Genomic DNA, 25,838 nt, shown 5'->3' on the forward strand with positions numbered 1-25,838 from the left:
TATTAATAATCTTAGGAAATACGACCATGTATCTCAAGCCATACTTCAACTCAAATGGCTAAAAATTGTAGATATATTAAGGTTGTATTTATTAGTATTTTTGTATCGCCTATTTAAAACACGCATACCTGTGTCTTTGTGTGAAAATATAATTTACAGATCTGAGGTTCACAGTCGTAATATAAGGTATCATATATTTTCAATGCCACGTCACACTACATCAATGTTTGAACGTTCTTTTACCTATCAAGCTGTGATTCTATTTAATCGTTTTAGGCCTAATTTTCATGTTACCATTTATTGTTATCGAAGATTCTATAAAGATCTATTTTTGGAACACTGTTCTCGGTTAATTTATTTAATTGTTACTTAACTGATGGAACATATGTTTTGCTTTGTAGTAATTTTAATTTTAGTTTTTTTTTTTAAACTTGATAGGTTAAGAAATAAAGTTATTGCCTGTTCAGGCAAATACTGTAATTTGCAGGGTTTGTTAAATAAAGACGATTTATTATTATTATTATTATTATTATTATTATTATTATTATTATTATTATTATTATCAAATCCTTAGAGTTAGAGAAAGAGTTATGAATATATTTCAAGTAGTTCCTATATTAGGCGGAAAAATGTCCACTAATTAATAAAAATCCTAATATGCCAATATGGGTTTTAAAATATCAAGTTTCGTGGGCCTGAGACCTTGGCTGACTAAATTGCCTCTAACTCTTGTTGGATAAGAAAGGCACTTCATTTTAATAAAGCCCTTTTAAGAATAATCTTATTATTCGTGCAATATTCCCAAGAACAGTGAATATTTGCTAAGAGAATTAGCAAAAAAAAAATGGCCCAACCAAAAGTACTCTAAATAATAAAATCCTTAACCAAAAACCACGTTTTTACTCTTAAATCCCTCTTCAGGAAGTTCACTATATTGATGTAAAAGAATTATGAAAATATTCCAAGCTCTCTCTGAGTTATGCCTTAAAATGTCCACTTATTGATAAAAATCCTAATATTCCAATAGGGGTTTTAAAAAATCAAATTTGGTGAGTCTGAGACCTTGGCTGACAAAATCGCCTCTAACTCAGTGAGTTTTTAAGGTACAAAAAACGTTCGTATACGAAATTGTTGGATAAGAAACTCAGTTTAATTTAATAAAGCTCTTTTAAGAATTTTTTGATCATTTCTAGAAATATTTGCAAGAATATTGAACATTTGCTAAGAAAATTAGCAAAAAAAAATGCCTGGACCAAAACTATTCTAAAAAATTCAATCCTTAAATAAAAACCACGTTTTTACCCTCCAAATCATCCTCACGAAGTTCACTATATTAATATAAAAGAATTATGAATATATTCCAAGTAGTTCCTAAGTTATGCCCAAAAATGTGCACTAATCATAAAAAAATTTCAATACTGCAATGTGGGTCGCAAAGTATCAAATTTTAAGGATCTGGGAACTTGGTTGACAAAATTGTCTTTAAGTCAGAGGGTTTTTGAAGTACAAAAAACGTTCGTATATGAAATTGTTGGGTAAGACACTCAGTTCTTTTTAATAAAATAAATTTTAAAATATTCCTATAATTTCATGAAATATGGTCAAGAAAAGCGAATATTTGCAAAGAAATTTATCCAAAAATATGCAGAAAATTAACTATATTGATGCAAAAAAATTATGAAAATATTCTAAGAGGTTCCTGAAGTATGCTCGAAAATGACCACTAATCAATGAAAATCTTAATATTCCAATAGGGGTTTTAACCCTCCGTTAGGCGCGCGGGTGACCATTGTCACCCACGTGTACAATTCAATACGCAAAATTATATCCGATACCTATATGCAGACGACGCTTTTAGTACCTTCCCAACTCTGTTTGAGAAAGCATCTTCGTGATCGGCAACGTTGTGGTGATTGTAGTTTTGTGTTTATAAATAGATTATTTTACCTAGGGGACAAGTATAATTTATTTATTTTTTCTTTACATGATTTGTGATATTGCATTTACTTGATTTAGAAATATTTAACATTATTTTATTTATGTAGACAATTATTTTTTATTATTTGTTTTAAATATTTCACTTCACAAATGAACATAAATATGTATGTTTTAGGAAAACATTCGAATTTTTTATTATTTTGTCTTATTTTTTATATCCAAACTATTATATTCATGAATATGTTTGTTTTAAAAAAATGTCTGAGCCAAAGAATAAAAAACTGAAAATGGAGCCAAGTAGGGATCCTCAGATGTGGCTAAAGTGGTTTGAAGAGCCAAGTGATGACGCAATTTCTGAAGCTGAGGATGAAAGTGATCTAGACGAGGTTGACCATATTTCAGAAAGTGATCACATGACGGACTCTGAGCAAGAAGTTAGTGATACAGAGGAAGTGGTCGAATCTACACACACCGGAAATGACTCCAATTTGTCACAAAATGTTTACATGGGGAAAGATTCTTCGACAAAATGGCGTAAGTCACATCCTATTACAAATGTTCGTACTAGAGCCCACAATATCATTACCGATCTTCCTGGTCCAAAAAATAATGCTCGTGAAACAAAAAACAGATATTGACATTATAAGCTTATTTTTGGATGATAACATTTTATGTATAATTTGTCATTCTACTAATATTTACATCGAAAAGATCCGCAGTAAATTTCAACGTGATCGTGATGCTAGGCCTACGGACATAATTGAAATCAAGGCATTTATTGGATTGCTATATCTAATAGGGTCTCTGGGAAATTCAAGGAAAAATGTACGATTTTTGTGGGATAACTCAAAAGGTAATGGCTTAGAATCTTGTTATTTGACCATGAGCGAAAAAAGATTTAGATTTATTTTGCGATGTTTACGGTTCGACGATATACGAGATCGGGAAAGTCGCAAAACTATTGACAAACTTACACCAATCAGGGAAGTTTTTGAGCTAATAACCAATAATTTTCAAAAGCATTATTCTCCCAGTGAGTATCTTACGGTCGATGCGCAACTGTTGGTATTCAGAGGTAGATGCAGTTTCAAGCAGTATATACCTAGTAAGCCAGCGAAGTATGGGGTAAAGGTTTTGGCTTTGGCTGATTCTAAGACTGCTTATACTATTAATTTAGAACCCTATGTTGGAAAGCAACCTGATGGCCCATACCAAATGAGTAACTCAGCCGAAGATATTGTTTTGCGTTTGATAGAGCCCGTTCAAGGTAGTAACAGAAACATTACGGGCGACAACTGGTTCACAAGCCGTCCTCTGGCTAAAAAACTTCTGAATAATAAAAAACTAACATATGTTGGCACGATAAGGAAAAATAAACGTGAAATACCCAAGGAATTACTACCAGATAAATTTAAAATGCCAGCGTCTTCCATTTTTGGATTTCAGGAAGACGTAACTTTAGTTTCAGATTGTCCAAAAAAAAAAGACAGTATTATTACTGTCAACTATGCATCATAGTGCTTCGATTGACCAGTCATCTAACGGTAAAAACAAACCTGAAATTATAACATTTTATAATTCGGCAAAAATTGGTGTGGATTTGGTCGATCAGCTTTGTGGAAATTATGATGTGTCAAGAACTACGAGACGCTGGCCTATGGTACTCTTTTTTGACCTGCTTAATATAATAGGAATTAACGCAGCATGCATTTATAATTCTCATAATTTTAACAAAACAGTGAGAAAAACCGATTTTTTACAAAATGTAAGTTGGCAATTGATAAAGTTACAAATAGAACGACGATCAAATATTGTGTCTATTCCCAGAGAATAACGAAGGCGGGCGAAGTTGTTATTGGATGGAGAAGAAGCTGAACCAATTATTGCTCGCCGAAATGGATCGCGCGGGCGCTGTTATCAGTGTAGACGTCAAAGAGATAAAAGTACATGAAAATGGTGCTTCAAATGCCAACAGTGGACCTGTGGAGAGCATCTGCGCAAAATATGCACGAATTGTTTTGAAAATTAGTAATACTCACTTTATCAGTAAATAAAAATTTTTCACTACCATCTCTGTATTTTTATTTATTTAATTTAGGAATTATTTAGAATAATAAAGAAATATTTTTTTTGCAAATATTTAATAATTAGGAGCTGGGTGACACATATCACCCGCGCGACTATCCACGTAACAAACTTAGGCGCGCTTAACGGAGGGTTAAAAGATCAAATTTGGTAGGTCTGAGACCTTGGCTGACAAAATCGCCTCTAACTTAATAAGTTTTTAAGCTATAAAAAACGTTGGTATAGGAAATTGTTGTGTAAGAAACTCAGTTCATTTTAATAAAGCTCTTTGTTAAAATGAACTTTAATTTAGAACATTAGCAAAGAAAATGCCTCAACCAAAAGTACTCTAAATAATAAAATCCTAAAATAAAAACCACGTTTTTGCCCTCTAAATCATCCTCAGGAAGTTCACTATATTGATATAAAAGAATTATGAATATATTCCAAGTAGTTCCTAAGTTATGCCTTATGAGCTATATGATGCTATAAAAATGAGCACTAATCATGGAAAAATCTCAACACTGCAATATGGGTCTCAAATTTTGTGGATCTGCGAACTTGATTGACAAAATTGCCTCTAACTCAGAGAGTTTTTGAAGTAAAAAAAAAACGTTCGAATATAAAATTGTTGGATGAGAAACACCTTTGCTTATACTAAAATCTTTTCAAAAATATCCAATTATATAGCGACAATATTGGTATTGAGTAATGAAAATTAACTAAGAAAAATGCCGCAACCAAAAGTACCTTAACTACCCAAATCTTTAACTAAAACCCAAGTTTTTACCGTCTAAATCGTCCTCAGGAATTTCTAAATATTGATGTAAAAAAATTATGAAAATATTCCAGGCGGTTTTTGAGTTATACCTTAAAATGTCCACTAATTAATAAAAATCCTAATATGACCTTAGTTGATAAAATTGCCTCTAACTCGGAGAATTTTTGAGAGACAAAAAAACGTCCGAATATGAAATAGTTAAGTAAAAAACGCACTTCCTTTTACTAAAACCCTTTGAAAAATATTCTTATTTCTTCGTGAAATATTCTCAAGAATAGCGAATATCTGCTAAGAAAATGGTAAAAAAAATGCCTGAATGAAAAGCTGTAAATAATCAAATCCTTAACAAAAAACCGCGTTTTTAGATCCATCCTCAAGAAGTTCACTATATTGATGTTCACTAATCAATAAAAACCATAATATTGCAAAACATCAAATTTGGTTGCTCTGGTACATGTTCGATAAAATTGCCTTTAAATCTAAGAATTTCGGAGGTAGAAGAATGGTTCTTATACGAAACGATTGGGAAAGAAATGCCCCCCTTTTTGTTAGAACTTACTTCGTTTTTATACGCTTCCACTTGACACTTTAAACTGTCATTTTCATCCTTTAAGTTGTTCCTCTCTTCGTTCGAGGCGTCTCGCGCTTTTTTCTTGGACGGTTCCTCGTCATCGGACACGTCCATTTCGTCATCGTCTCTCTGTCTGTCCTGCTCTTCCAATTGGAAATTTTTTATTTCCTGTAAATCGAGATAAAGTTAAACTGTGATCCGCGGTAAGAATGACAGGAGAAAAAAGTGTTCTTTAGATCGGCATTTTTTAAAATTTTTATTTATTTCTTTTTAATGGAAATGTTGCAAACCTCTGTGTTATACCTCCCGTATTTAAACTGCGTTCCTGGATTAGTCTGTCTTACTTGGCCCGAGTTGGTTTAACTTACCTGTTTGGCTCTTATCTTACCTCTTAAATATTTATTTGTTATTATTTAGAAAATATTTGTTGTTTGTTTTTTTTAACCTGTACCTTAATTATGAAACAAAGATAGTATTTGGCAGGCTCGGAGTAGGTTTTCGGTATTTTTTTTTTAATAGAAATTACTTTAATATCGGTTTTTTCCTATAACATGTACATTTTTCTGAAAAATACTAAATTAGGTGTCCAATTAGTGAATCAATACACAAATTTTCAAAAAGTGTGATTAGTCCGATTTTTGAATTATAGGGATTTCATAATATTTTATAAAAAAATATAATTTTCCTAGAAAACTTTTTCATCAACATTCGAAATTGGTGATGTTCTATTGAAAAAAGATGATTTCCCTAGAAAGTTATTTTTTAATAAACTCCTTGTAAATTTTTTTGAAAAATCCTTTTACTGAAAATTTGGTTCCTACAAAGTTGCCTAAAATCAGGTTTAACGCCGAAGTTCGTTAACATCAGATGCGGCTCACACACTCCATCTTCACAGAGAGCTTTAAACATGGGAAGACGGATATGGATTAAGGAGGAAATAAAACAACGTTACAAAACACTTAATAGAGTCAACTCTACACTCAAGTACTTATATTTTACATTAACGTTAACGTTGTCCTTTGCGGAGTTTCTATCCTTGGATTCTAAATTGAGAGAAGATGTAGAAGATTTTGGTGCCAATACATACCGTAGGCTTAGTAAGAAATTGTACAACTTAAGAATTTCACAAAGACCAAAGAGTCCTGACCATATAGAGCAGAAGCGGGAGCTGGGTAAGAGCAATAGTAACTTGTTTCATAAACGTTTTCTTAATTTATCTAAGGTTTCTTTTACCCCCGAGGAGGAAAATATCTTAAATTTAATTTTTCGCAACAAATAAATCGAAACACTAGAGAGGTCCTGGCAGTGGAGGCTGAGAACATCATTCAGTCTGTTAATATTCCTAACAAAAACATTTTTCGATCAAAAATAATGAATTTTCTTAACTCTGAGAGACATAACTCTGTACCTAATAATTACAACAAACAACACCTTAATTCTGTTAGAAACAAAATTGAAACGCATGATCTTCTAATTTCCAGAGCAGACAAAGGCTCTTGTTTGGTAGTCATGAATAGACTCGACTATGTGGCTAAAGTGACGAAATTTCTATCGACTGACGACTTCGTGGCTATTACTAGGGATCCAACGATTAGTTTTTTCTCAAAACTTAAGAATTCTCTAGATCGATGTCTTATAACTCTGGAATACTTTAACACCACTAAATCTAACCTATACCCTATAAACCCTCGTACTCCTGTGCTCTATGGCTTACCTAAGATTCATAAGGAGGGGAACCCGATAAGACCAGTAGTTTCCTTCGTAAACTCTCCTTGCTATAAATTATTCTCTTGACTTAACAATACTTTAAGAGAAGTAACTGGTTTTCGGAACGAATTCTCCATTAAAAACTCAATTGAATTTGCCAATTATCTAAAGCAAATAGATGTTCCAAACAATGCCATTTTGCTTTCCTTAGATGTAAAGAACTTGTTCCCTAGCATACCCTCGTCAGATTGTTTAACATTGGTTGAGATCCTGCTAAACAATAATAGTACTTTGCCAAAACTGGTGGTAGATAATCTTATCCACCTTTTATCATTAGTTTTGGAACAAAATTTCTTTAAATTTAATGATCAATTCTTTAGGCAAAAATCTGGTCTCGCCATGGGTTCTTGTCTTTTACCATTTTTGAGCGAGATCTTTATGAGTCACTTGGAGGAGAAAATCATGAAAAGTCGTTTTGCGGGCTTTTTGAGAGCTTATAAAAGGTACGTGGACGATGTGTGCGTGTTGTGGGTTGGTGACGAGAATGATTTATTGGATTTCTTGTCATTTATTAACTTCCTTCATAATCAGATCTCTTTTACGCTGGAAAGAGAGACAAACGGAAAATTACCCTTTTTAGATCTTCTTTTATACCGAAATAATAACAGCATTTCTTTTGAAGTATATCGCAAACCTTCTGCAACAGATAATATAATCCAATTTAACTTCAATTCCACTTATCAACACAAACAGCAGCCTTTAATTGAATGTTCTACCGTTTATTTAAATTACCTCTGTCCAAAGACGCTTTTTAAATAGAACATAATATTATAAAAATAATTGCTGTAAACAATACTTTCTCACTTTACAGCTTGAACAAATTATATTACAAATTTTATAATAAATATAAACTGTCCTATCACATCGTCCACCCACCGAACTGTAACATCACCAACAATAATAATTTTAGATGCCTTAGTTATTTCGGCGGCATTTCTAAACAACTTGCAAAATTTTCAAGCCTTTCAGCCTTTCCATAGCTTTTAAAACGACTAACTCGCTAAGAAAGAACCTAGTAAAGACGTTGGATAAAAATGATCCTCTATCTAAATCGGGTGTATATTGTATTAATTCTAAGGATTGTCCTGTTGTTTATGTGGGACAATCAGGAAGGAGAGTATCAGGAACACCTAAGCCTTGTTAATAAGTTCAGGGACACCAACACCACAGAAACTAAGTCAGCATTTGCTAACCATTCATTATCAACGGGTCATAGTTTTTCCGTCCCTGAAAATGTTTCCATTGTTCACGAGTGCCCTAAGGGTAGAAAGTTGGATCTCTTGGAGAAAATGAAAATCACCAAAGCCAAAAAGAGTCCAAATTTGACATGCGTTAATGATGTTTTCACCTTTGAGCCAGGACTCATTTTTAATAATTTTATCGAACCTCTTGTTTCTGCTCACGATACACATATATGCCTTTGACTCTAATATTCATAGGCAGGGCTGGCCGAGTGGTTAACGGTCTGGTGTTTCACCGAGATCGACTTTAGAGTGTGGGTTCAAATACTACACCTGTCACGTTTTTTCCCTTTTTATATTTTTTGTTGAATTTTTGTGCCGCCATTGCAAAATATGTGGGTATTCTCAGATTTAAATTTTATTTGTCAGTACTTAGCAGATCATCTAGCTATAAGGTAATTTTAACTAATTTTTAATATTTGATTTTGTTTTAGTGTAAGGTTTTATTGTAGTTACGTGTGTTTTTCTGTTTATTGTAGGTCTGATGATACTTTATTAGCGAAACATGTTACCTGATTAATTAAAAAGATATTTTGAGACTGAGACTTGGAGTTCATTTTTTCTCTAAATCCTAAAATAGGTGTCTAATCAATTTAACCAAAGAGTCAACACAAGTTTTTAAACAAGTGTGATTAGTCTGATTTTTGAATTATAGGCATTTTGTAATGTTTTATACAAAAAAATTATTTCAAGTTTTCATCAACACCAGATACAGAATATCCAGACTAATCACACTTTGTTTGAAAATTTGTGTATTGATTCCTTGATTAAATTTGTTAGACACGTATTATAGGATTTTTTAGAAAAATGTACAGGGTGTTTATAAAAAATTGTTTTTCTAGAGAATGTTTTTTTTTTGATAAAACATCACAAAATCCCTATAAATCAAAAACCAGACTAATCAGACATTTGAAAAGTTGTGTATTGATTCTCTTATTAAATTGATTAGACACCTGTTTAATTACCATCAATTCAATCAAGGAATCAATACACAAATTTTCAACCAAAGTGTGAGTAGTAAGATGTTTTATAGAAAAATTAATTTTCCTAACAAATAATTTTTTTACAAAAACCCTGTAAATTTTTTTGACAAATCCTAGAACAGGTGCCTAATCAATTTAATCAAGGAATCCCTACACAAATTTTCAAACGTCTGATTAGTCTGGTTTTTGATTTATAAGAATTTTGTGATGTTTTATTTAAAAATATATATACAGGGTGATTTTTAAGTTGATACTTTTTTTTTAACTGTGTATAGAACTCGGTAAAATATACATTTTTTTCAAATAACTTTTTTCGATACACTCAAAAACAAGGGTGAACAAAAAGTGAATATAGGTTTGTTTTTCATCGTCTGTTTATGTTTAGTTTTTGCTCGAATTTTTGTATTATCGATCACGCATAGTACCGATCAGTTAGTCTTAGACACTTTTGGTTTATTGTTGTTAATTTTAAATTTACCTAAAAATGGCACATCCTTATGAAAAAAATGAACTTGTGGATATGTTGCTTATTTATGGATAGTGTCTTCAAAGTGCTGCTGCTGCTTCGGTATTATACGCAGACCGCTTTCCTTTGCGGAATCATCCTACACCCAGAATTTTCATAAATCTTATTCAACGGGCTAGAAATACTGGCGATTTACGGGAACATCGTGGAGGGCATGCAAGAAAAAGAAGGAGACCTGAAAATGTTCATAGGGAAGAACAAATCTTAAATCTCATCGAAGAAGATCCAACAACAAGTACTCGAGTTATTGCAGGGCAGGTCGGATTAAGTCAAACAAAAGTATGGACAACATTGCGCGAGAATCAACTTAATCCCTTTCACGTTTAACGTGTCCAAGCGCTACTGCCTGAAGACTTCCCCTGCAGAGTTCAGTTTTGTGAATGGTTCCTACAACAAGATGAAAATGATCAACATTTTTCGAACAAAATTTTAGCCATGGACGAGGCAATATTCACCCTAAACGGAATTAACAATTTTCGAAATACGCATGTTTGGTCTGTTGATAATCCCCATGCAATTCTCAGAACCAATTTTCAACACCGCTTTTCTGCTAATATGTGGGCAGGAATTGTGAATGAGGTACTTGTTGGACCATTTATCTTACCAGACCGTTTGACGGGCGATGTTTTTTTGGACTTTTTGCTAAATAATCTGCCTGTTCTGTTAGAAGACGTGCCACTGAATATCAGGCAAGCTATGTGGCTCCTGCAGGATGGAGCACCTGCCCATTTTAGACGAGAAGTGAGCGAATTTTTGGATATAAGTTACCCAAATCGGTGGATTGGCCGAAATGGACCAGTTGCATGGCCACCAAGGTCGCCAGACCTAAATCCATGTGACTTTTTTTTTGTGGGGGTATATGAAAAGTTTAGTTTTCAAGACGCCTATCGACACACAAGAAGAACTAATAGCACGTATTGAACAGGCTGCGGCAACAGTTAGACAAAAACCGATTTTTCTATTGCGTGCCGTTACGGAACAATGGCTACGTCGAGCAAATCGTTGTGTTGAAGTTAATGGTGACAACTTTGAACAACTTATTTAAATTAGAGAGGACCGTATTGGACGTACTCATTTTATAACATTTTGGCAATGCAATTTTTTTATTTTTCGGTTTTTTGAATAAAGTTATTTGAAAAAAATGTTTATTTTACCGAGTTCTATACACAGTTAAAAAAAAAGTATCAACTTAAAAATCACCCTGTATAATTTCCATGGAAAATCAATTTTTTATAAACCTTCTGTAAATTTTTATGACAAATTTTAAAACAGATCTCTAATCAAGGAATCAATACACACATTTTTAAACGTGTGATTAGTGTGGTTTTTTATTCATATGGATTTTGTAATGTTTTATTTTAAAAAAATCATTTTTCTAGAAAATCAATTCTTAACAAAATGTACAGGGTACATTTTTTGACAAATCCTAAAACAGGTGTCTAACCAATTTAATCAAGAAATCAATATACTAATTTTCAAACAAAATGTGATTAAGGTAAAATGAAAATCCTGCAGTCTTACTCTAAAAATAATAATAATAATAATAATAATAAGTAGAGGGTTTTTGACATGAAATCAAACCCTGGGGCGTATATCTAATACCAATTTTAAACCTTTGTAAGTGTCCAAAAATCTCATCCAATATTCTCTAAAAGACCAATATACAAAATTGACGAAAAACAAAGAAAAACACAAAGTCACGGTCTCACAACATGTAATAAAACGGGCTACACGTGTTTCGCTCTAGTTAGAGCATCATCAGGCCTTTAGAAGCCATCCACACACTTCACAGTACATAAATAAACAAAAAAATTTATTGAACACGTGTAGCCCGTTTTATTACATGTTGTGAGACCGTGACTTTGTGTTTTTCTTTGTTTTTCGTCAACTTTGTAAGTGTACCTTATATTAATTTTTTTACGTTTTGTTTTTCTGTGTCTGTCTTTTGTTCAGAACTATTTCCTTTTAATATCCTCTGATGATGGATCCGAAACATGTCCGGAATTTAAAAAACTGAATATTTAATAGTGGAGGAAGACTGCAGGATTTTCATTTTACCTTAACCTACGACTCCACTGCAAGTATGGAATATTTCTTCACTATAAAGTGTGATTATTCTGAGTTATAGGGATTTGGTGATGTTTTATTAAAAAATAATTATTTTCCTAGAAAATAAATTTGTCACATTTTTCTAAAAAATCCTAAAACAAGTGTCTAATCAATTTAATCAAGGACTCAATACACAAATTTTCAAACGTGTGATTAGTCTGGTTTTAGATTTATAGGGATAATGTTTTATTTAAAGAAAAGTATAGATATAGAAACAGGCATAGTATCTCAAGTTTTCCAAGTTCCTTTAAAGATTTAATAATAAGTCAATTTAATTATCTTATAAGAGTATTACGAGCTTACAAGGTTAAGCCATTAAAAAAATCAACCGACCACAACCGATAAGGTGGAATTTTCATTGATTTCGAATGTATCTTTTGTAAGCTAAATAACCATTTCCACTCTCCCATAACCGATAAAAATGCCTGCCAAATAAACTATTCCCTAGGCAAACACAATTGACTAACAAAAAGTTATAGGTACATGCAAAAACCTTGGACTTTCTTAAAAATTTCATTATATTAAACTAGCTAGTTTCGCCTTTAAAAACACATCAATTTATAAGCGAAATTAACTAGTTTTCACACAATTTTATAGTAACAACATTGAATTCGTGGATCGATCAAAACTGACACCTCCAAACCATGCCAAAGTTATTAGATAACAACCACGAATTCAGACGAAGTTAAAAACGATTTTAAAAGGTCGTGAGAGGGGACCGGGAAAAGTCCAAGGGGTACATACCAAAGATTGTTTTTTCCACGTCTCGATGTTCTTTCTCTGCGCTTTAGTGAAATGGTCCCAAACCTTCTTATGATGGGCCGCGTCGAACAACCGCTCAATGTGACTGACTAACGGGTACACCCAAATGTTGAATCATCATCATCATCATAATATTATCAAATCATATTTACATAAATTAGGCGTATAAACATGCTGAATTTCATTGAAATAAATCGATTTATTGGAACGTATGTATGTCTGCCCACCATTATGACACACTCACCTGAAATTGTTTTGTTGAGTCCTCGTTGCCAGTCCGTTTCCATGAGTTCTATTTTTTTTTGAGGGTTAAATTACCCATAGGAAAAGAGGAAGAGATTCCCGATAACTTACCATAGACCAACCATGGTTTCTCCTTACCGCCCATAAAATACTTTGAAGAGAAATGGAGAGTTTACGGAGGCAGAAGTGAGGAATCTGAGTTCTAATGCCTTCTTTGGAGGTTGATGAGAATATGTTTAGATCAAGGTACTTTTTTGCCTTAGGATTTATTATGGGACGTGCCTACAGTGGGTCAGATTCCACAAATGCCTAGAAAGTTGATTTTTTCTCATTTTAGACCAATTTTACTTAAAAAAGTCTAATTACCGTTTTTTCTCATGGTAAATGCTTTTATTAAACTAAGACAAACAAAAACCGTTTTCAACTTATCAAACTATATTTTATGTCCGACCTTTTTTTGTTAAACTAATTGTACTTTTTTCCAGAAAATGTAAATTTTTCCTTCTAAATGGTCATGATCATTTTTTGCTTTGACTTATTAAATAGGATTTATTAAAAACCTGAGAAAAACTGGATATTGCTATTGGAACTATGAAAAAATTATTTTTACAGGTGTTTTTTGACACTCAGTATTCTATTCAGTGAAATATTTGTATTCTTCCTGGTAGTCAAAGTAAGTTTTATTAACTTCCATTAACTTTAACGATGTTTTTGATTGCAGTCAGTTAAGGTAATATCCTATTTTATTTTTTAAAGTCGTTTATTTACCCTTTCTATCAATTAATTACCCCTTTTCTTTGCCTGTGCCAGATATTCTGTAGGGGTCATTCGAAGGTCATTCATTGATCGCGATGAATTTTCGAGAATATTTCTGACAAAAAAATATTTTATTTAAATGAAATTTATCTAGAAGGAAGTTTTCAAGGTCTGGATCCTAAATATGAAAATTCTGACATCAAGATGTCGAATGAGCATTTTCTCTACGAAAATGTGCTTTTTTACAAGGAAATTAAATATATTAAAAAGGGCGTTTTTAAGACTTTGAACATAAGTATAATAAATCCAGTCTCAACTTGGCGGATAAAGAAAGTTTTCAGGAGGTCAATATTAAATATATAAAAGCCAATTTCAAGGTTCAATATGGCGGATCAAAGTGAAAAAAAAAATTTACAAAAAGGGAGTTTTTAATACATGGATCCTAAATATGAAAAGTCCAGTTCAATATATCAAGTGAACATTATTTTTTCGAATTTGCGCTTTTTTTCAAGGATATTTATGAAAAAGGGCGTTATTAAGAAAACGACAATCACAAATTGGCGTAAAAAGAATGTTTCGAGGAAATTATAACGTTTTTTGAAAGTCAGTTAAAATATAAAAATGGTAGAAAAGATAAATTTCAATTTTTCTCAAAAACTATTGATTCGTCAACAAAATTTATTGATTCATAGGAGTTTCTTTATTGATTGGAGTATCAGTGTTTAAATTAAATCTCTATCTCTAATAGCAAAGAAATTATGACGCTTTTTGAAAATCAGTTAAATCATAAAAATGGCAAAAAAGACAAATTTTGATTTTTCTCAAAAATCTATTGATCTGAAAAAAATTATTGATTCATAAAAGTTTCTTTAATCGATTGGAATACGCGGTAGACTTTGAATCAATTATCTATCTCTAATATCACGGATATTATAAGAATTTTTGGAAATCACTTGAAATATGAAAATCGGCAAAAAAAGACAAGTTTATATTTTTCTCAAAAACTATTGATTTCTCAAAAAAAATATTGATTTATAAAAGTTTCTTTATTGATTGCTGCATGTGTCAGTCTTTGAATCAAGTTTCTATCTCTACTAGCAAGCATATTAAGAAAATTTTGGAAATTACTTGAAATATGAAAATCGGTAAAAAAAGACATCTTGATTTTATTGATAAGCCATTGATTTATCCACAAAATTTAGTGATTATTAAAAGTTTTTTTATTGATTGGAGCACGTGTCAGATCTCGAGTCAAGTCTTTAATATCGAATAGCAAAGAAATTACGACGTTTTTTAAAAATCACATTAAATATAAAAATGAAAAAAAGACAAATTTTTATTTTTCTCAAAAACTAATGAAAGTTTATTTATTAATTGGAGCACGTGCCATTCTTTGAATCAATTCTCTACTTTTAATATTAAGGATATTATGGCAATTTTTGAAAACCACTTGAAATATGAAAATGAGCAAAAAAGACAAATTTTGATTTTACTCATAAATCATTGATTTCTCCAAAAAATTTATTGATTCATAAAATTTTATTTATTGATTGGATACGCGTCAGTTTCGTCGAATCAAGTCTCTATCTCGAATAGATAAGAAATTATTTCGTTTTTTGAAAATCAATTAAATCATAAAAATGGGAAAAACAGACAAATTGTAATTTTACCTAAAAACTGTTAATTTTTCAAGTCGATACTAAATATAAAAAATCCAACAACCTTAAAATTCAAAAGGGCCAATGAACATGAAAAAAATTATTAAAAAAGGAGTTTTTTAAGGTGTCTATCCTAAATATGAAAAATCTATAATGAAGATGTCGAATGATCATTTTTCTTACAAAATTGACCTTTTTTTCCAAGAAATTTATCGAAAAGAGATTTTTTACGACATCGAACCTAAATATATGAAGAATCTAAATTCACAATAACTAATAAACAATTTTGTCACAAAATTGGGGTTTCTTCAAGTAAATTTACCAAATGCAGGCTTTTCAAAATTCAAAATGGCGAATGAATTATAAGATTACGGGACTTACTTACGGAAAGAATTTTGAAAGCATTCATCACAAATTATAAAAATCCAAATTGAAGGTGGCGTATTCAAAATGGCGAACGAAAATTTTTGGTACATGAAAAATTCAAATTTAAATGGTGGATTCAAAATAATTTTGTTGTGACAAGTTGTTTTCAAATCGTTGATTGTTTCCTGTTGAATGAAATGTTAAATACGTCGATCCTAAAACCTAAAAATCCCAAACAGCCAATAAGAAAGTACACACTTACACGTGAAGGCAATAGGGTCATTTTCCAAAGTGAAGTTCGAAGAGAACGTCCGTCTGAACGATTTTTCTTATAACTAGAGTTTTAGACCTACTGGTGGCCAGACATACTTACGTTTTACTTAAATAAGTGTATTTAATCTTTAAAATTGACTTGACTTTCAAGTCACAGAGGGCACCACACAAGTTACTTACACACTTTTAACAACAAAAACATTAATAAAGACCGGTTTTGGTTTAGAATTATGTTTAAATTAGCTAAAGGCTTCTTGGTTTATTATTCGTAAAGATCTGCTTGTTTTAAGTTTAGAATTTCCCATTAGAATTATTGGAAACTCCGTAGAAATGAATGAGTGTTTATGTGAAAAACTGGAATTACTTACTTCATTTTTAATTTTCTTGAAATTATAGGTCAAAGAAAAAGGTGTGTAATTACAAAGGAGAGATATGACTATAGAAATGTGCTAAAGCTAGATTATTTTAAATAAAAGGGAATTATTGGGAACTTTATTTAAATTATTAAGTTTAAAGTGAAGAACTGCCTAGAACAACAAAAATAGTTTTCAATGTACTAAAGTATATTTATTGTAAGAATTTATTAAAGAAACCCCTAATAATATACTTCAATATACCAAAAAACCTTCAGCTAATTTTACCGATACATCCTACACCGAAAACTCTTTAATATCCACCCCTAAACGACCCCCTAACATACACTTACATTGTAAAAGGATCCCTTGCATCCTGCCCCTAAGCAAATCCTTGGCTTTCTTCAGTTCGTCTTCGTAATGGCCCTTCTCGTTCAGCAAACGTCTCACGTGTGAATTCGTGCATTGAATCAAAGAGTAAAATATGCTGGCGTTTTTCTTGCTGCAATCGCCCCGTTCTAACCACGTTATCACCACCTTAAATAGCACCAAAAATTGATTAAAGTGAATTTCAGGAATGCGGAGGGTAATAATAAAGTATATCATTCTTTGTTGTCTTTTTACGATATGAACTGAGAATAACTGGGATTGGAAAGTCTTTCCAAAGCTATAAGTGAACATTCCAGGATGAAGAGAATGTACCAGTCAAGGCCCTTGATAAAGGCTTTTGATTTTAAAAAAGGAATAGCCATAAAATGTTGATATGATTTTATTGATTTTAGTTTTATATGAAAGCCAATGAATTTCTTTACCAAAAAGTTCTTTACAGCTTTTCCTGTAAATATAACAGTTTCCGAGATATTTAGAAGTTTTTTAATAAATTTAAAAAATCTTCATAATGTCGAAGGCCTTGCAAAAATCCAAATATTTTGAAAACTCATGTAACGATTTTATCGGTTTTAGTTTCATATGAAAGCTGATGAGTTTCTTTACTAAAAAGGTCTTTTAAAAGTTTTCTTGTAAATATAACAGTTCCCAAGTTATTTAGTAGTTTTTAAATAAATGGAGAAAATCTTCATATTGTCCTCATGTTTTTGTTATTTATTATTAGAAAATAATCGGGTAATTATAGGGACAACATGTAGGGGAGACCGGGGCTCGTTGGACACCGGGGAACAGTGGTCACTTCCTTATAATTATTTTATTTACTTTACTCTAGTGACGCCATCTATAGGTTAGACGTCCAACGAACTTACGGAGCGCGGTGTATGTATAATTCGATGTATTCGGTTCATGTGCGTGCCAAAAAAAATACAGGTGCAAGTTTAAACGAAAATTTGACAGGTCTTTACAGGTATGTAGAATTCATTTTATAACCAATATTTCGTGCTAATAAATTATAAATATTATATCTAATAAAACATTAAATACTCTTTGTTTTTATTAAAATACGATTAAAAAATTATTTTGTAAACATTGGGGCACAGTGGTCCAAGTTTTTTAAAAGGAGTGACCAATGAACCCCATATCAAATTGTTTGTTTATAAACCATAGTAATACATGCTTGTTTCGTTTTAGAGCTGTAAAATGGTTCGCAATAGAAAAAGACCGAGATTGGAAAAACGGACCCAAATTTAATGCTTGAAGCTGTTAAAAGTACACAAATTGGAGGTTTATCCATAAAACGAGCATCAATTACATATTGCATTCCCAGAACTACACTAAAAAGGTACATACATAAATGTAAGGACATAGATATTAATTGGGACAATGCAACCCTTGCTGATTTACCGCCTATGTTTCCAAATTATGCTACGCGGCAAGTGTTTGATAAAAGAGAAGAGGCTTTATTAGCAGATTATTTAATAAAATGTGCCCAGCTTCACCATGGCTTAACTCCAAAGGCAGCACGTCAACTTATATTTGAATTTGCAAAAGTAAACAAGAAAAAAATGCCTCAAAGTTGGGATAAAAATAAGTCAGCCGGAGAAGACTGGTTAACATCTTTTTTAAAGCGAAATCTAGAAATCGCTATAAGAACTCCTGAGGCCACTTCTCTTGCAAGGTCAATGGGCTTCAATAAACCTATAGTTGCGAAGTTTTTTAGTAACCTGGAACAGATATATCAGAAATATAACCTTGGACCTCTCAGTATATATAACATGGATGAAACTGGGTTAACGACTGCACAAAATGCTGTAAAAGTTCTAGCTCAAAAGGGATGTAAACAGGTTGGTCAAGTTACTTCGGCTGAAAGAGGCAAAACTATTACAGTTTGTTGTGCTATTAATGCATATGGCAATTTAATACCCGCATTTATATTTCCATTTGTACATTTCAAGCAGCACATGATCAAAGGGGCTCCAATTGGAACTGTTGGATTTGCTAGTCAATCCGGATGGATAAATACAGATCTTTTTATAGAGTGGCTTAAACATTTTATTACGTTTTCAAAAGCCTCAATAGCTTCTCCAGTATTACTTATTATGGACAATCATGAAGCTCACATTAGCATCCGGGCAGTAAAATTAGCGAAAAGTAATGGCGTTGAACTATTAACATTACCTCCACATACTAGCCACCGTTTGCAGCCACTTGATAAGACTGTTTATGGGCCGTTAAAACATTACTACAATGATGCTTGCAGGTAGGTGTTAAAAAACTTTTATTGCATGTCGCAATGATTTAACTAGCAAATATTATGGTAAAGTCATTTCTAGTAAAGCAATTATTGGATAAGGTGTTACGATTATATAACTTGACAGCTATAGAATTTTAAAATTAATTTATATTTTTTATTAATTTAGGTATATTTTTTTTCATTGTTCTAGATCTTGGTTAATGGAAAATCCAGGGAAAAGGATAGCTCCATATGACATAGCGGAACTATTAGGAAAGGCTTATCCCCTCGCATTTAGCATGAGAAATATAATATCCGGGTTCCGCTCTACAGGAATATTTCCGTTTGACAAAAATATATTTCAAGATAGTGATTTTTTCTTAGCCGAAGTAACCGATCTTCCAATGGATCAGCACATTACAGGTGAAGATGATGAAAGCTTGCAATTACCATCGACTTCAAGAATCACTGAGCTTAGTCACTCTCCGATGAATTGTGGTCATATCAACCAAGTTTTTATGGAAACTCTACTCCGGAAAAACAGATCGTAACCCCCGACATGATTCGCCCATACCCGAAAGCAAAAAAGAAGCCCTTAAAGGCATTTAATAAGCGTAAACGGAAAACAACAACAATTTTGACGGCTACGCCAAAAATAAATAGATTAGAAGAGGAGACTTCGAAAAAAATTAAGCAGAAACCTAAAGCACAGATTTACAGAATACCAGATGCGAAAGATCGCGGATATAAGCTCCCGATATTCGATGCCCTTGAAAAGGATGGTTTGGACTGGCCGCACCAATGCATTTTTAAGTTTTTTTTTTGTAAGGATAGATGTTCTGCACTATGATTTCGCTTCGCTGGGATATTATAATGCATTTATAATGTCAAAATAGAAATAGGCTTAAATAAAACAGAATGTAAGGGTTCTTGAGTACATTTTTATTTCATTTAACAGATTTAAGGATCTTATTTAATAAAACATTGAAGATGAAACAAAATTTTTAATTTTCTTTTAGTTTTATCTGATTTTTTGGCAGATGATAAATCTCTGTTGGCGAATTTTAAAGTATAAAATATTTTAAGTCGTATAAATAATTTTATTAAATACTGGAAAGGAAAGTTATCACATGGGTGAGTAAAATTAATGCTCTTCATTATCTCGACATGTTTTTGTGAAATTCCTTCTTTATTGCAATTTGTTTGAAATAATTTAACAAAAACATTTTCCAATTTATATATTATAGGCATATAAATTGTTCATTTGGCGACTTCAGACCCCTTTCAATGTTTTCGATAACACTGTCACTGTCATTATGGTACTGTTTAAGTCTAGTAAATAAGTTGTTGTCTAAAACATTAGCATCACTGGCAAATTTTAAACAAATATCACATTTATGAATTTTTAGAGTTTTATTAATTAAATACCCACAGACGTATATAAATGCATTTTGAGTTGGCAAGTTTTCCTTTTTGTAATCATAATCTTGCAGGGTAGTTGCTTTAATTTTTTGCTCTGGAATATTTTTTTTCTGCAAAGTCACACGTTTAGTATTATTCAAATGCTCTAAGAGAATTCCTAAGTCGTCAGCACAATTCATATGATTTGAATGCAAAAAAGTTTTCTGAAAGCCCTTTCAAATTCTATTGGAGTTGGATTTATGGAATTGCCTTGTTGTTGTCTAGTACTGCCAAAAAAATTTTCTAAACAATCCTGATTGATTATTCTCAATTTAATATAGCTAAAGCCCAAACTAGAAAGTTGCTGCCAAAGTGCTAGTACAGCCTTTATCGTTATCATATAACAAGTACGAAATTTACAATTTAAAGTTACATCTTGTTTTTTTTTTTTTGTTAAAAATTTTCAAGTTTTCTAAAAATATCCACATCATTTAAATATGATATTTGAAAATCTAATCCTTTAAATGCAATTTTGTACTGGTTGGGATGAGTAACATTAACTGAATTTAATAAATCAAATAATTTATCGAATTTTTCCAATACTTCAATGGTAGATGCAGCTTCAGCTGGCAAAATGCCCAAAGTCATCTGAGTTTGCATGCCAAAAGCTACCGTTCGACTAAGCACTTGAGCCGCTAGCTTGACCTTCATTTTTTGAAAATTGGATGGAAAAATATGAGCATCACTAAGCTTGGGCGCGTATCTTCTATATAGAATTTTTCAATATGGTCCCAGGATGTTCGTTTGTTTTCAAAACAAAATGTATTTTGCATTAATTTATTTCTTGTTGCTTTTTGTAAATGAGGAGTATCAAAAAAATATATAAGATTAAAATCACCTGTGGTAAAGTTTGGATTTTCTGGTGTAACATTTAGTAAATTAGCAAGCTGGATAAAATTCGAGCCCATATCTGTAACAAGCCCTTTCACATATAATCCAATTTCCGATAGTTTATGTACGCACCTATTTAGAATTATTTTAATATCCGAAGCCTTAAGTTGCGTATTTATAAAAAATAAGCTATTGGTTGTTTCCAGTTATGAAACAAACCTCTAGCCATAATGACAGCGACATTTTGAGCTACATGGGAATCATTTGCATCGCTTCCTGTATCTTCTAATTCAATAATTTTATCCCTACCAATATCAAAGCATAAATTGGATTTAAGAGATGTCTCATCAATACAAATATTACAATATTTATCCAATTCAGACATTGTTTTTACTTTCAGTTTTAAAGAATGAAATATGTGGTTATTTTCCAATCCAGGCCTACAAATAAAATGTTTATTCATTAACTCCAAAGTAGGTTTAGATGGTAAAATAAAACCTTTTTCTAAAAATCTATAACTTTTTGGACCCAAAAAATATAGAGTAGGTGCAAATTTTTTATATTCTTCAGTGTATCTTCTTGCCTTGGGAACTTTATTTTTTAACGCGGACTGAATTTTAACAATTTTTGAAAAAGTTTTGTTAAGATATTTGTCACACTTATACCCCCCCCCCCATTTCAACAAAAATAATACTAAAAAAATACAAATATATTATTTCAATTTAATTATTAATCATAAACACGCGTACTACGCAAAGAAAATAAGAAGCACGCGGCGCGGAGGCTTGCAGCAAATTAAACCCCTTGCCACCGTACTAGGCGTGTGATGGAAATCCATCACCCAGGAGGCGTGTCTGAAGTCTGGCGCTCGCACGCGTATTTTCGATCAGTTTTTCGCATCTGTATTCTGTAAATCTGTGCCTAAAGTAAAAGCAGTAAAAAAAGATATCTCTAAAGAACTAGCGGGAAAATATAGTAAAACCAAGAAAAAGGACTTAAATGAAATTAGTGACAGTGACAGCGATACAAATGTTATTCTGGCAGACAGTGACGAGGATGGTTCGTACCTAGAACCAAAACCAGTTATTTTAGACATTGCCGATGTTTCAGCAAATAGTTTTGTGTTGGTTAAATTAGTTACAAAAAAAACGTTAAAGTATTATATAGGGCAAGTTACAGAGATTCATTCGGGTCAATGCGAGTTAACTGTAAATTTTTTACGCAAGCAAGGTAACAATTTTATTTTTCCTATTATAGAAGATCAGTCTATTATAGATTTTGATAATATTGTGTTGCATCTTCCTTCTCCAGCTCAGATTGGTCGAACTGCAAGGGCAAATAGCTTACATCGATTTAATATTGATTTGCAGTCTTATAATATCGGATAAAGCATAGAATGTTACATTTATAGGTGTTTTTAAGTTAAGCCTTACATATTTAGTGTCATGTCCATGGTACCCCTTTGATGTGTTCAAGGTGTCCCGGTATGGGGCAATATGGTCATATTTTGTAATTAAATAAAAATGCGTGAAAAAAAAATCTTAAAGTTGTTTTGATGTTTTGTTTTTACGAAAACTTTAATGTCCAAATATGTAGTTTTATTGGTACTTGAAAACGAAAGCTCCAAGTCAAATTTTGTTCTTCTTATAAAAGTTTTTATCAAAAAGTGTCCAACGTGCCCCGGTCTCCCCTACTATACAGCTAAAATTAAAATTAAACATTGTTATATTGTTGGTATTGTGGTTTAATCCTGTTAGGTTTGCATAGTTTGTATTTACTTGGACTGGGTTGCTTGAAGTAATATGTATTTTTAGGTTTATAATCATTGCTAGCTTATAAATAAATAATTAAAAAAATTAATCATAAGATATTATAAACATTTTTCGCTACATAATTACTTATATTATGTAGAGAGTTTTATTGAAAATAATTTTTATTACAACCCACTTAACATGCTATATCCACTGTATATACCTATAAAGCTAAGAAAGTGCAAAATATATCTTGTATGTTCTATGTATACATTACACATCGACATGAACTTTTATGATGTAACGATTTTATTGGATTTAGTTTCATATGAAACCTGACGAGTTTCTTTATCAAAAAGATTTTAATAAGTTTTCTTGTAAATATAATAGTTTCCAATTTATTTAGTACTTTTTTTATTGATTGAAAAAATCTTGATGCAGTCAAAGGCTTTACAAAAATCCAATTATCTTAAAAACTCATATATCGATTTTATTGGTTTCAGTTTCATATAAAAACTAATAAGTTTCTTTACCAAATAGGTCTTTACAAGTTTCCTTGCAAATACAACCGTTTTGGAGTTATTGCCTATTTTTTCCATGGATTGAGAAAAAACTTAATACTGCAGTCAAAAGCTTTACAAGAATTCAAATATCTTGAAAACTCATATAACGATTTTATTGGTTTTAGCTTTACATAAAAGCTGACCACTTTCTTTCCGAAAAAGGTGAATTTTTAATATTTTTTTCTACTTTAGAACTTTCAGTACCTGTAAAGCTTTCGTAAACGTATCATCGTGCTTAATCTTCTCCGCGATATTACTGGCCTCCGAATCCGAATAATGAGTCACCGGCGGAGGCGACGTCCTTTTCAATCTCTCTTCTTCCATCCTTTCCCTGTGCCGGCGTTCCCGCTCTAACTGTCTCTGTCTGCACTCATATTCGTATTGGTCATCTCGAGCCTAAAAAGTTCCTCCAATTAATCCAGTTTAATGGAAAATACCAGATTCTCACCTGAGCGTAATCGACGTGTAATCGACCGGTGTATCCGGGATCCACGTTAGACCCGATCCGGATCCGATATCCGGAGAGGAAAATCGCCGCGTCCACTGACGCCTCAAAGACGAATCTCACGTGGCAAAAGTTCTTTTTGCTCAGACGTAAAGTGTTGATCTCTCCGCATCTAACAGAAAATCCAATTAGTTTAAGCTGGCATAATAACAAAGTATAACTAATACTAGGAAACTTCCATAACTTGGGAGAAGCCTGCTTGAAGACATTCTCGGAACAAATAGGTAAATTGCATGCATAAGTCACCGATCTTAACACGAAATTGGAGGAAAGTCATAACGAAATGTCGAAGTTGCAACTAAAAATAGACAACTTAGAACAAAATTCAAAAGTCAAGCAGCTTGGGCTTTATGGATTAAAGGAATACAGTAGAGCCTTGATAATCCGGACATGCGTTACTCCGGATGCTTCAGTAGTCCGAACACGAATTTTGCCGCTATTATGTACGTTATAGTCCGGATTCGCTTGTACGCGATTGGTAGTTTGCGAAAGTTTAGTTTTTAACGTTACATAGGTATTACAGTCGACACTTATTGCTCCCTGGCCTTCCTACACCAATTCTGGGGAACATGGCTCCAAGACGAAAGCATAAAACATTATCTTTAAAACAAAAGCGTGATATACTGAACAGATTACAACGTGGCGTGAGTGGAAAAGCCTTAGCTAGTGAATACTAGTATGTAATAACGATAATAACGATGTAGGCACATCCACATTTTCGTTTTATTTTTACTAATGTTGTGTATTTTATTTTTAGTTTTATTAGCGGTTGTGATAGCGTACCACAAGCTAGGAAAACACTAAGAAAACCTGTATAACCCAGAATGGAAAAGCGATTGTTCGAATGGTTTTGCAGGCAACGTTCCAGACACATTCCCATATCATATGAAATTTTAGGAGCCAAAGCAAAGCAAATCTACAACGATGTTTATGGAAATGAGAATTTTGCAGCCAGTCGAGGTTGGATCGCAAATTTCAGAAAAAGACATGGTTTGAGAGCTTTAAAAATTTGTGGTGAGAAATTATCCAATGACGAAACTGCTGTTGAGCCTTTTAAAAATATGTTGGCACAGAAAATGAAAGACCTGAATTTAATTCCTGCGCAGGTTTACAATGCTGATGAATCAGCGTTGTACTGGAAAATGTTACCGGAAAAAAACAATTGTTCGTTCTCAAGAAAAGACAGCACCTGGACGAAAAATAAGTAAGGAGCGGGTTACTTCCCTGGCATGTGAAAATGGAGATGGTTCTCACAAATTGAGAATTCTCGTCATTGGAAAAGCAAAAAATCCCAGAGCATTTTAAAATGTACCCATACCCGTAGAGTACAAAAATTCCTGCAATGCTTGGATGACATCTGCAATATTTAAAGAGTGGTTTCATAATTCGTTTATTAGGCAAGTAAAAGAGTATTTAAGAAGCCAAAATCTAACCGAACGTGGTCTTTTAATCATTGACAATGCCTCAAGCCATGGATCGCCAGAAGAACTGAGAAGTGAGGAGGGCCATTTCCAAACAATTTTTCTTCCGCCAAATTGCACAGCATCGCTGCAACCCATGGATCAAAATGCCATAAGGTTGACTAAATTGTTTTACCGTAAGAGCCTTTTGGCGCACATTTTATCACAAAATGAAGAAAATGTTATCCAGGTATTAAAGACCTTAAATCTCAAAACTGCAACATACTTACTGAGCAATGCATGGTCAAAACTTACT

At 32.4% G+C, this 25,838-nt stretch overlaps 1 protein-coding gene across 2 annotated transcripts in view; it reads right to left on the reverse strand.

The window, feature by feature from the left end:
- LOC126750086 (ecto-NOX disulfide-thiol exchanger 2) overlaps positions 1 to 25,838 on the reverse strand; it is a 53,725-nt gene that overhangs the window by 7,513 nt on the left and 20,374 nt on the right. For both annotated transcript variants that reach the window (XM_050459589.1, XM_050459588.1), the window contains exons 5-9: positions 24,066 to 24,234; positions 23,822 to 24,013; positions 16,745 to 16,928; positions 12,725 to 12,831; positions 5,343 to 5,522 (exon numbers count right to left, since the gene is read on the reverse strand). In XM_050459589.1, the coding sequence (XP_050315546.1) occupies positions 5,343 to 5,522; positions 12,725 to 12,831; positions 16,745 to 16,928; positions 23,822 to 24,013; positions 24,066 to 24,234 (832 nt within the window). The remainder of the gene's footprint in view (positions 1 to 5,342; positions 5,523 to 12,724; positions 12,832 to 16,744; positions 16,929 to 23,821; positions 24,014 to 24,065; positions 24,235 to 25,838) is intronic.

This window comes from Anthonomus grandis, chromosome 2 (genome assembly GCF_022605725.1).
Source record: "Anthonomus grandis grandis chromosome 2, icAntGran1.3, whole genome shotgun sequence".
Classification (NCBI taxonomy): domain Eukaryota; kingdom Metazoa; phylum Arthropoda; class Insecta; order Coleoptera; family Curculionidae; genus Anthonomus; species Anthonomus grandis.